The sequence below is a fragment of the Accipiter gentilis genome, chromosome 27, assembly GCF_929443795.1.
Source record: "Accipiter gentilis chromosome 27, bAccGen1.1, whole genome shotgun sequence".
Lineage (NCBI taxonomy): Eukaryota > Metazoa > Chordata > Aves > Accipitriformes > Accipitridae > Astur > Astur gentilis.
The window spans coordinates 1,173,267-1,186,892 of record NC_064906.1 but is presented as its reverse complement, the minus strand read 5'-3'; the positions used below and the strand labels follow the sequence as shown (position 1 = coordinate 1,186,892).

At 40.2% G+C, this 13,626-nt stretch overlaps 1 protein-coding gene across 7 annotated transcripts in view; it reads right to left on the bottom strand.

Annotated features, from left to right (window-relative positions):
* PTPRM (protein tyrosine phosphatase receptor type M) overlaps window positions 1-13,626 on the bottom strand; it is a 523,234-nt gene that overhangs the window by 354,498 nt on the left and 155,110 nt on the right. For all 7 annotated transcript variants that reach the window (XM_049830233.1, XM_049830234.1, XM_049830235.1 and 4 more), the window contains exon 3: window positions 1,769-2,034. In XM_049830233.1, the coding sequence (XP_049686190.1) occupies window positions 1,769-2,034 (266 nt within the window). The remainder of the gene's footprint in view (window positions 1-1,768; window positions 2,035-13,626) is intronic.

Here is a 13,626-nt window from a genome sequence, read left to right as displayed (position 1 = left end):
AAATACACATTGCCCTTTCACCCTGGGAAATGTAAAGGTATGGTTAAAACAAGCTTGGACTCTGATCAGGATACAGCCTCATGCTCCAGAGAGGCAGGTAGTACACAGCTTCTCCCACAATGCTGAGGTGAACCTCAACTCTGCTAATATGCCTGCCCTTCTGGAAAAGGTGGCAGTATTCCTACGTTGGGCCTGCGACCAATTATAGGAGATGCACATCATGAGTCCCCCAAGTGAAATTTGCTGAGATGTCCATAAACTTACCCTGAATCTTCTCCAGGAAGCCCTGATGATGCAGCTGGAGCAATTCCTAGCCGCCTTGGGCAGAGCACTGGATGCAAATGCAGATCCTGTCAATATTCCCTACACAACCTAGCAACACACTATCAGAGGCAAGAGAAAAAGAGTGTGCTCTTTTGGGACTGCAAGTATTGCACCCACTGCCAGGTATCCGTGTTCCAAGGACAAGATGGTCCTGGCACTCCAAACTCATCTTTTGGACCAAGACTTTCTGTCACTTGTGGGGAAAACAATCACAGAGGAAAAGACTCCAGGAAGTTGTTCAGCTTGTTTTTCTCCTTAGACGAAAAAGGGTTAAAAAGGAACAGCTTCAGTTCACTTGAGGCATCCTCACAGATCAGCTGCTGCAGCCACAGAAAGAAGTCCACTATAACACCCCAGGGTACCGTGCAGTGGACATTGCCAAACTCATAATGAGAATATGATGGGGCAACAAAAGCCTGGTCACACTAAACAGCACGTGCAGGAACAGAAACAAGGCTCTGCCACATGACGCTGGTAGTCAGGGCATAAATGTAGTAATTATGATGTTGTGACACCCTGGAACGACACTATGAAATGACAACACTGGACTCCCTAGGGAGGTCTGCAGTCAAAGAACCCCCATCTTTGGGACGGCTCTTCTGCAGGAAGCTTCAAACCATAAGTATGGTGACAATGTTTGGCACAGGGGACCAAATAAAATCCAAACCAAACTTCCTGAACTGCAAATTAAGATGAGAAGAGCCTCATTAGGAGCCTTGGTCTGCTTTTATTACACCAAATTACTTGCTTGTGGAGACATAGACTATATTTTCATGGGAAGAAGGAGAAAAACTGTTGAACTACTATACAACAGTAAACAACTGTTTAATCTGTAAACTCTCCTATAGAAAAGCAGCACCCTAAGGAACTGTCAAATGAATGTAATCAGAAGCCCATTCCTACAACAGTTACTGTTATATTTATGTTTACTACTGGACAGAACAAATGGATATTGCATTCAAACTGACGACTCAAACTGAGGATTCAAAGGATTGAATCTTGCTACTTCTAAAGCAACAAGTATTGCTGACCTAAATCAAACTTGAAGACTCTACTGCAATGAAATCTACTGGCATTCAATTCCAGCATCCCTAATGAACTGAAAGAATGAGTGAATTTATTACAGAGAAACAGAGGTCATTGACTGAAATCCATGGCAAAATTTCAATATAATTAAAAAAGTTTCAATATAATTATTTTGTCCACATTTAAAGCATATATGTGCATGCATACATTCCATACAGTTCTATAAAGATATGTAAACATATAAACACAGCCATATATATGTAAAACCAAACATTCAGCATCATCTTCAAAGATATAATTACGATAAAGATCAACAAAACATACCAAAAGATATTTTGATTTAAAGTAAAAATTATGATTAAGAACCATGTGACCATTATGAGAAAAAAGAAAAAAAATCACAAAAAGTAAAACATACCTGATAAAAATTGGGCCAGAAAGTGCTAATTGCCAGTTCTGCTCTGTTCCAAGTAGCAGAGAGAGATGTGTTCCAGATGGGGTTACCAATAGGACCATCATTAACTTTCACATATATATTCAAAGTGCCAGGGCTCGATCCACTCTTGCTTGAAACATAATAGTGGAAATCAATACAATGAGTATCATTTTCTTTCAGATGGGGCAGAAGGAGGTGAGCTTTCTGTCCCGCAAACCTCCCAGATGTATTCACCAACATGAAAGAACCTGCAAAACAAAGTCACTAGTTCAGTTTCTTTATATTCCTCTCCCTAACATGGTGATCGGCAATTAAAGTATCATTAAAAAAATAATCATTTTGCTTTGCTTCTACTAACATAACAGTAATTTGTATTTGGTAGGTATTTAATCTCAAATTGCTTTTGAGAATTTCAAGATTCTTTTCCAAAGCTAGTAAATATTAGAAACCTTATTTTACAGTTGGAGAAAGAAAGAGACAAACAAAAAAACCACTGAAGTGATCTGCACTGCACTGAATTGACAGATGTTAGAAGAATCAACTGTATGTCCCAACTATCCGAGCATTTCTATATGCAGAGTTGGTATTGAGTTTGCATGGCAAGGTTTTCAGTAGCCGAAGGGCTATAGACAATGCCAGCCGGCTCCAAGACAGACCAGCCGCTGGCCAAGGCCAAGTCCATCAGCGACAGTAGTAGTGCCTCTGGGATAACGTTATTTAAGAAAGGGGAAAAAGTTGCTGCGCAACACCAGAGTGAGAATATGAGAGAAACAACCCTGCAGACACCAAGGTCAGTGAAGAAGGAGGGGGAGGAGGTGCTCCAGGCGCTGGAGCAGAGATTCCCCTGCAGCCCCTGGGGAAGACCCTGGTGAGGCGGGCTGTCCCCCTGCAGCCCATGGAGGTCCATGGTGGAGCAGATATCCACCTGCAGCCCGTGGAAGACCCCGTGCTGGAGCAGGGGGATGTCCGAAGGAGGCTGTGACCCTGTGGGAAGCCCATGCTGGAGCAGGTTCCTGGCAGGACCTGTGGACCCATGGAGAGAGGAGCCCATATTGGAGCAGGTTTGCTGTCAGGATTTGTGACCCTGCAGAAAGGACCCATGCTGGAGCAGTTCGTGAAGAACTGTAGCCCATGGGAAGGACTCATGTTGGAGAAGTTCGTGAAGGACTGTCTCCCACGGGAGGGACCCCGCGCTGGAGCAGGGGCCAAGTGCGGAGTCCTCCTCCCCCCGAGGAGGAAGGAGCGGCAGAGACCAGGTGTGGGGAGCTGACCCCAACCCCCATCCCCTGAGCTGACCCCAACCCCCATCCCGTTCCCCTGCGCCGCCGGGGGGAGGAGGTGGAGAGAACCGGGAGTGGGGTTGAGGGCTGGGGGGAAGGTGTTCTAAGGTTTGGGTTTTATTTCTCATTACCCTACTCTGGTTTGATTGGCAATTAATTAAATTCCCTGGGTTGCATCTGTTTTGCTTGTGACAACAACTGCTGAGTGATCTCTCCCCGTCCGTATCTCAACCCGCAAGCCTTTCACTCCCCTGTCCAGCTGAGGAGGGGAGTCATAGGGTGGCTTTTGTGGGCACCTGGCATCCAACCAGGGTCAACCCACCACAAGAGTTGCAATGAAATCAAGGAGAATTATGTATGCTCAGATGGTGGGATGCAGTAGATGATGCAGATGGAGACTAAAATGTTCTAGATTCCTTAGCACTACTCTAGCTAATCACCAGCTATATCCTTAACTGATTAAATGTGACAACTGTCTCCTGGCCTCAAGACCTAAGAAAAGACAGAACAAATGAAAATACCCAGCAAACGGGTAAGCTTTATGGGGAGCAGGGGGGTGGGTGTATGCGTGAATTTTACACTATGGTCTCAACTTAAACAACAAACAACAAGAAATCTAAAGGTATAGTTCAAATAAAGTTACGTTCAAACAACCCTCAAATGAAGAGACAGTCAGTTAGGCTCTGTTTTTCAGTACCTATTAATGTGTTTCATTGAAATGTACCTTCAAAATAATCATGTTACAGAACAGATGTGCAACTAAAGAGTCTGAATGCCTGTATAGACATTATATTAGAAGAAACAACATGATTTTCAATACATTCATGTTTCTGGGTTGAACAAACCCAAAGGGAAGAATTCTATTAATACATACACTATGATACCATAGAAGGAAATAAAATTCAACACAGTGCATACTTTGGAAAGAAAACACATCAATAAAATACATGAAATAATTTAAACCTTGTGTTTTCCATAAAAGTCAATAAATTGATACATTATAGGTGCACCCCATAAATGCATGCTATAAATGCATACCTAAGTGCTCTTATAAAAATACAAGCACACATTTCTCAAACAGTTATTAGAAAACAACTTCTAATTTTTTTTCTTTTTTTGTACTTTGAAGGGTAACGATACCTTGGAATTTCAATGGGATGCAAACTCTTAAGGCATTTCTTGAAATGGAATCTAAGTGTTTAGAGAACCTTGGTCCAGACTGCACCTTTATCTTAAATAGGTTTAACTATTCAATAATACGGTTTTGCAGTTACTTTAAATTATTTATCAAGCATAACTTCTCATTAATTTTCATTCTAGACAAAATAACTGCTTATAAAGTTGACAAAAATGGAAATTAATTGTGATACGAAGGAATATGAATATTTTACTTCCTAAATGGCATTACTCTCTACTAATTTACAGACTGCTAGTTACTACAATGTATTGCAACAAATTCTTATTAGTAACGTAAGTAGAAGTCACTGAACGTGTTTTCCATATTTTACTAGAGAAAACTTCTAATTTTTAATTTAGCAGAAGGAAAGGCAAGAAGGAACGATTCACCTGCTTTTCCAAGGACTGTTTTCCACAAGTTTCTGATTACACCATGCTCAAATCTACATTACACACAACTGCAACACTTTATTTCTTGCTGTATGTCAGTAATCTAAAATGTAAGGCGGCCATAATCAGGAGAAAAAAGGACACACACACACCCCCCCATTCTAGATGGAGCAACCAAGAGGTGGTAAACTTGCTCCTAACCTACTGGCATAAGCACAGGAAGGAATACTTTTTATTATTACTTTTCACATGTGCTCAACCCTGTTTCAGCCTGTCACAACGGTACATCATTTTCATACAGAATGTGCTATGTGTTTTTTGACTTGTAATACAAACATCTTCAAATACTCCAGTGCAGAAAGAATCAAATTTACTTTCACGAAGACACAGTAAGGAGAAGACTCCTGTCTCTATCTTATATACAGAGGAGACTAACCAAGTTAGTCTTCGGTCTTTCCAATACTTTCTTTAGTATGATGGCTCCTAAGTTGTTGCTGGTCTTGGGTTGACCAAAGTATGAAATTCCCCTGCATTGGAATTTTTGATCCTGTTGCTCAGTGATTAATTATTATGCTGAAGGGTGAAAAATGAACACACAGCTGGAACAAGAGGCAGTCCTGCTATAGTACTTATAAAACATCTCCCCATCTTCATAACACAATAAACGGTTAAAAATAAAACTTACAAAAATATATTTGAGTACAAAAAGGAAGCAAATAAATTTTGAATTTAGCCACATGGATCTTTGCTTAAAACAGGCAGGAAAGAAACCAATATTCCTTCCATCACTTAGTACATGCCCTGCTGTTCAATTCATTTGTTTAAATTTAAAATGTAAACCCCTTAAAATAGTTATAATTTGCTAAGTTATCAAAACAACACACAAAGCATTCATGAGTTCACTAAAAATTAACTGGCAAGTTTTTTTTAAATCTTACCACCAAGAATACTATACAGAAATGTCCACCGTTTCTTAGCCACTTTAAAGTTTCAAACCAGTACCTTCCTGACAACCCAACTGATCTTATATTCAGTGCTGCTAAGAATCCTGCAGCCCTTCACAGAATTATATTTTTAAGAACTATTTAAGTTATAGCATCTTGATTAATGTAATACGTATTGCACAACTGAACCACGTGAAAAATTATCAGTGGCTTAAGAAATGGAATATAGCCAGCCTGTTTTGAAAATCTGTCTCTAACTCCTTTGTTGAAAGTGAAAAGCTACAGAAGAATGTCACCATAAACAGAATAAATCCTACTTTACTTTTTGAAAGAAAAGGGAATGTTTAAAGAGAACTAAATTAAGCAGCAGTATGTCATTCAGATGTGCTGGTTTAGTTTTTCTGCTAGAAAGTATCTGGTAAGATCTTAGCCCATGAGGCAAGGAGTAGGACGTAAATGCATCCTTTTAATTGGCTGACTAAACTGCCATCTGAATCTCAGGAAATAACACACCTAGCAGTGCCATGACAGGTAAACTACATTATGCAGGTCTTTTGGGACAATTCGATTTCCCACTTGTGAAGGTGTCACCAACTAACACTTTCGGAAGCTGAAGTTTCTTCTGTCCCAGTGCACCTGGAGCAGTACATTCACTCATACAACTTTAAACAGAGTTGAAAACCAAAAGGACATTCAGCCATCTAGCATGACCTTCTAAATCCAGAGTTGACTAACTAACATATCATAGCTTGTTGTATCAAACATAGTAAACTTCTATTCTAGCCTCAACATATCCTCTAAACAGCATTTAAGGAAAACTTTCCTTGAAGCAAGTAGTCATCTAGACGATGGATCCAGGAACACGCAACTGTAAAAGCCTGGTTTCAGAAGAGAACAGTTCTTGCACCAGGCACAGGCCACAACTTGTGTGTGTAAGAATGAAATCCCAAAGTGCCTGTACATTAAGCTATCCAAAATCAGCCCGTTCAATACAGAGCCATTTCAGGACAGCCAATGAAGAAAAACTGAATATAGATACATCTGCAACAGTACTCATCTTTGAAATTGCATGCTTTGCTGTAGGTACAAGAATGTGCTATGTCTGCTTTTTTTGAAGATAAATGCTTAGGTCTCTTCTTTCAGTGGGCCAGATGAACATGAAAGATGCACACAAGGTACACACAACCCCCAGCACGGGGGCAAATCTAAAGTTCATATGTAAGCCCTCAACATTCTGGGGGTTCAACTAAAGTTAAACAAAAAGAAAACATGGATAATAAATTTCATGGAAGCTCCCAGTCAGTGCCTTAACCCTTTATTAGCCCTTGTCTTTGAAAGACTGCCATCTCATGAAGGTATTCAATATTTTGTTTGACAGTATCTGTTTTTCCAGGCATGTGAATTCTGATAAAGATCAACTCAGCTTCCACACCTAGTTTTAACTATGGATCTCCTCACAAGAAAAAAACCAAACTTCTAATATGTATTAAAATGAAAAGATGCAATCATTAGACAGAAATCATTACATATTTTACTTAAAGCCATACAGTGTGCATAATGAAAAGGAAAAAGTGAACTGAATGCATTAAAATCTTTCTTACAATTCTTTTTTTTAATCTAGTCTGCTTATCTTCAGTGTCAAGTCATGCAGAAATTTTCTCTTTCAACTTACACTATCGTCATCTGTGAAACTGATTACTGAATAACACTATGCAAGATGGTTATATAAATCTAAGCATGTGGATAACCTCAATACACAAATAAATAATTTTCACAAAAAAAAGGGGGGGGGGGAGGTCTCAGCCATGAAAACAAACAAATGAACAAAACCCCAAAACAAAACAAAACCCAAACCATGGCATACTTCTCCAGAATTGTTTATCACATATTTGGGCACAGGTGAAATAGATAAAAAAAAATAACTGCAACTATTCACTGGTATATCTACTAGAAAACAGTTATCTTCCAGGAAACAAGGATTCAACAAGAAAACATGTAAAATTATAACCAACTCAGTACTCATTCATATGAAGAGATAGCAAGTGCACATATTACTATAAACATATTCCTTTTAAAGTCACTAATATACCTAGATGTACTTTCATGTTTAAACACATGGATGATGATAGTTTCTTCAGTCAAAAAGTTTAAATGGGATTTACTTGGGTTCAGTGCTTAGGTCTATGTTTAGGCACTACATGCAATTTAACAGTTCAAAAGTACACACTGAAATCAAACTGAGAATAAAATCTAAAGTAGCTGATGGTGCTCAGCATCCATTAAATTCAGGCTTCTTTAATCCACAAACTTGGTAAGTCACCCATATTTCACCATTTTACCCAGAGGGTTTAAATCAACAAACTGGTGAATCTGCTACAGTTGCTGCTGTTGTTTACAATTCCTCACTCTGAAATGTTTCAGCAGTAATTCAGCAAATATTTGGTTCATTAAAATATTAATCCTAAGAAAATGTAATACTTGAATAAGAAAATAGACTAGAGTTGCTCCAGAGTAAATGGGAAGTTGAAAATCATGATAATTCTCATTAGCATCAATGGAAATTTTCTGTGAAGTAAACATAGAGGAAAATGAAATTTTGTACGTAAAAAGATGCCCAAAAGATAGAGTGACACAAGAACTTAAAAAAAAAGAAAAGTATCTGTTTAAAAAAAAAAAACCAAACAAAACCTAACAACTGGAAAAGCAATGTACTATCCTACAAAAACAATGAAAATGGCACAACAGAGATTCTCCAGTCACTTCTGCAAGTTTTCACCACGTCACATCACCTTGTTAAGGGTCACTTTTTATACTTCAAATGTCAAATGCAATGAAACTGAAGCAGTATCATTTTCCATGCATGAAGAAAATGTGACTACTGAGCAAAGAAAGTTAATTTGTTGATGTTTCACCAGGCTTGTACATGGCTGAACACAATTAGTCTTCCTTCCAGACTGACAACAGACATGACATACACAGGTTATAATCACAATCCTGTTGTGATTTCATTGATACAACAACAAATATGAGTAAAAAAAGTGCTGGTGCTTAACTTACTTAGGCATCAGCATTGGTTGATTTTGACTCTCAATATTTGAAAAATGTGCTTGTTGTGGTTTAAGCCCAGCCAGCAACAAAGCACCATGAAGCCGCTCGCTCACTCCTCCCCCACACCGGTGGGATGGGGAAGAGAAAATGCGAAAAAAAGTTTGTGGGTCAAGACAAGGACAGAGAGGAATCACTCACCATTTATGGTCATGGGCAAAAGACAGGCTCAACTTGGGGAAGAAACAAATTCAATTTAATTTACTACCAATCAAAACAAAACAAGGATAATGAGAAGTAAAACCAAACCTTAGAACACCTTCCCCCCACACCTCCCTCCTTCCTGGGCACAACTCCACTGCTGATTTTCTCTACCTCCTCCCCCCCAGCAGCACAGGGGGATGGGGAATAGGGGATGGGGTCAGCTCCCCACACCTGGTCTCTGCCGCTCCTTCCTCCTCAGGGGGAGGAGGACTCCGCACTCATCCCCTGCTCCACCGGGGGGGTCCTTCCCACAGGAGATGGTCCTCCACGAACCTCTCCGACATGGGTTCTTCCCACGGGCTGCAGTTCTTCATGACCTGCTCCAGCATGGGTCCTTTCTGCAGGCTGCAGTCCTTCAGTCACAGACTGCTCCAGCGCGGGCTTTCCCATGGAGTCACGGCCATCTTTGGGAACATCCCCCTGCTCCAGCGTGGGCTCCTCCCCAGGCTGCAGGTGGGCATCTGCTCCCCCACTCCCCCCCATGGGCCGGGGGGGGACAGCCTGCCATCTTGTCTCACCACAGGCTGCAGGGGCATCCACCGCCTCAGGTGTCCCTCCTCCCCTTCCTTCTTTACTGCAGAGGGGCTTGTTCCTCTCACATCCCACTCTCCCACTCAGTGCAGGTTCCCCTTCTTAAATCTGTTCTCCCAGAGGCGCTACTACCATTGCTGATGGGGTTGGCCTGGGCCAGAGGTGGGTCTGACTTGGAGCCGGGGAAGCTTCGAGCAGCTTCTCACAGGAGCCACCCCTGTGGCCCCCCTTGTTATCGAAAACCCCACCACACAAACCCAATACAGTGCTAAATGAAGGAAAGCAGAAAATCTGCTTTGAAGAACAGATACTCTATGTATTACTGTATTAACAAACACCCTTCAGGTGCAGAAACATCTCTCTGTAAGGCTGGAAGGTATCAAAAATACTGTGATGAGGGAGATATAACAGGTTACTTTTTATTAACAAAACAGCATTCCTTAAATGTCAGCCAACCCTGCTAGCAATAAAATACCCCTGACCTGTGACTACTGTGAGTACCCAAGACTAAGTATGTGACTGTCCACGATACTGGAACTGCTGTGCATATGCAGATGAATTGCAAGGCTCAAGCAGAATGGGCCCCACTTTCAGACAAGGCAAAGTCATCATATATGTTCTTTTATTTATTATATTTTATAAATGTGTACCGACCATTTTGGAAGTACTGCAGAAAGCAGAAGACCTCAATTTTGTAACAGCCAGCCTTGGACCTTAATTCCCAAAGCTAGTAAACAGAAGAGTTTTTGTCTTCTGTATTTCTTCCTACTATTTACCAATTTTACAAAAAAAAGGAAAATATATTTTCAGGTAACATTTGAAAATTATGGAGCTGCTGTAACTTGAGAAACCTCTCAAAGCATGACTAGCACTACCTAAAGAAGCCAGAACTTCTGCTCATTTGCACCACTTCCAGATACCATGCAGTAGGTAACTGCACATAAGAATCAGTGCCACTTGCACCCCTGAATTGGCATAAGGTGTGCCAAAATACACCAGTTGAGTCTTCCCTTCAGTGCCTCAATTAACATCCATCAGTTCTGTTCACTAACTTACAAAACATTATTGTCTCAGGTGAATTTTAAGCCTTCTTTTGAGCAATATTTACTCATATTAAATATCATGTGATAATTTTAATCATTACCCAGCCTAAAAATATCATGAATCATCTCAACTTTCAAGTTATTTTATCTTCCAAATTTCAACTACTAAAATCCATTAAACTACTCCCCACCATAAATCCCGTATATTGTTGGAAAAGATCAACCCACTTCTACCCATAATGCCATCTTCATTTAGCAGGACAACCAATAAGCCTAATAAGCCTTATAATTCTTTCACCAAATTCAATTCTTCAAATTCTTCTGCATCTCATATACATAGGCACATCTTCCATTCTTTTGTTAGAACTTGTTGATTAAACATAAAACATGTGTAAGAGACTGAATTGTTATCTTGAACCATTTGCCTCAAAGATTGTTAGGTGTGAGGGACTGGGCTGTCATCTCAGGGAACTGTGAACTGCTTATCTCGAGCCCTTTGTCTCTAAGATGGCCTGTTGAAGCAGGACACTCCTCTGTTCATAAGGAGGATTACCAGGCCATTGAGGCATCCAGAGGAGGAAACTGGGCTGGAGCTGATCTGGTGTTGATCACATGAAGGTCCTGTGATAGACAAAGCCTGCAGCGCATGACATCATCGAAATATGCCCTATAAAAACCCGTAGAGACAAGCTGTGGCGGCCTTTTTCACCACCAAGGAATTGAAGATTGAGGACCAACGGGACGCCGCTGGGTCCGTGGTGGTGACTATCCTACCAATCCTATACCGACTGCTTGCTTAATTTCTACCTTTTCTTCCATTCTATCCTATCACCACCATTTTCCACTTTTGATACTTTTGATAATAAAAGCTCTTTTGAATATATGGCATTTGACCTCGTTTGTGTCTTAATCTTGCTCTTGGGATCATATCGAAACCTTCCCTGACATTGGATCGGGACAACATGAAATCACATATTTCTGAATCATGTATTTTTGCAGTCCCTTTTTCCAATAGCCAGTAACATCTAAAAGAACTGCCTTCTGATGTATGCTGTATATTTTTTCAATCCTTTCCAATATTTAAAGAATTTCAATATTTGATGAATTTGACTACTCATCCTATAATCTTTATTCTGTTTCCTTCATGACTATTCTACGTTTTCAAACACTATATATTGACAATTTGAAGGCCGTTTCTTATATAACAGGTATTACCTCTTTGCAAAAAGCAAGCAATGTATAAAAAGTCCATATACACAAAGTTCACAAGCTATTATGGAAAACAACTGCATGTGGACAAATTCTGAGACATTTGTCTAAAGTTTCGGGTTCAACTTCTGAACCAACCATTGCATTTTAGAAAAAGTAGAAAGCAAAATAAGAAAAGGCAAATTATCCATGTGTTGGAGTACACAGTATGTTATTTAACAAAAATAAAAACAACCTCTGGTGCAGAGGTAAAGAAAGGGAAATGAAGTGAGGGAGGATGGGATGGAAAGTGTTGAGGAAAATGTATCAAGTGAAGATTCATGGCTCCAGGACACAAAGCTATCCAGTAGCATCTCCCCTGGACTGGAAAAGGCAAATTCAGGTTGAGTATTCTAGAGCAGGGAGCAGGCAGATATTTGAAACAATTAATTTCAATGAATTAAAATTAGAGGACAATGTGGATCTTTCCAAAGTCTCCTTCACATAAAGTAATATGAAAAGGAATTTGACTCATTTCTACCCTCAAGTGTGAGACAGCCTTTAACAGAAAGGATTCCGTGTTTCCAACAAATGTCGCTTGTACAGCCAGTGAGAACTGTGCTACAAACTGCTAAAACAGTAAACTGATTTATAAAACACACTCACAATAGACAGCTTCCCACAAACGGTATGCAAAGTTTTCTTCAAATTCTCTCAAGAGTCCTCATGATGCAGTCAGCTGGATTTCTTTAAAGCTAGCCTAATACCTTTTACCAGCTATAACATTATTTAACTTTTATGCTATGACTGGATCTCAAACATGCCACAGCTTTGAGACAGACCTGTCTGCACCTTTTCTTTAAAGTGAATACACCAAAAAATACCAGCAGGGCTTTGAAGAAGTGATGTTTTTTCAGAACATAAACTTGAACAAACTCTCTTCTGTCTGAAAACCCTGATTCTTTCAGGTGAGAGAGATAAAATACAGCCATTTGAAAACAAATACCTTTTCTGCCCAACTATGTCTTTGCAACAAGGGTCCTTTTCCTCCAGACCTGCTTTTCACTCTAGCAACTTTCAATAGCCTCCTTTAGGTCAACAGAAAAATCTCCCCTCTTTTCATCACCTCTGGCCTGGTTTTGCACCTCTTCCTCATTATTCTAGGAAAACTCTGCAAGTGCAAACTCCCCAGTCAGCACATGTATTACTGCCTGCCCTGTTCTTCCCGAAAAGCTTCTCCCGTGGCCAGGTGATCTCAAAGAAGAAATCCTCTCTTCCCCTTCAAGGAGCTGTCCCTGACCAAAAAGCATGCAGTTACTAACCATGGACTTATCACAGCATATAATGTGCATACAAATAATAATTTTAAAAGACACCTTGATCCCAGTTGTCACACACAGAATGACAATATGGGCATGATGAATTTTTCGCATGTTCCTTCAGTTTTCAAGGAAATATGCTGAAGTTTCCAACCTCACAAGCAGAATAAAACTTGTTTAGCACAAAGGCTCTTCCCCTGCCTCTGAGGGCTACACTCAGATGCTTCCTTGCCTTGTCTTTTCCTAATAGGGCACAGCTCCACCAGTTGATTCTTTACCCTGTATACCTGCAGTGAGATTGGAAGAGGTGTGCTAGACACATCTGCTAGATCTATCCTAAAAAAAATAAGGAAAGTCAAAATACATGATTGAGTAAATAAAGGATTAAAGGATAGACATAGAAAGAGTAACAATCAACATGGTTAACTGACAAACAGGTCTTGCTAAAGAAAAACCTGGTTTAACAGTTAGAGGGGATTGCAAGTATTGCTGAAAAAGATAGCAGCTAAAGATATAAAAGACTTCTGTGAAGTGCTTAATGTAGTGTCCAGGTTTAAACCCAGCTGGTAACAAAGCACCATGCAGCCCCTCACTCACTCCCCCCCACCCCCGGCAGGATGAGGAGAAAATATAAAGGCAGGCTCGTCCTAGAGATAAGGA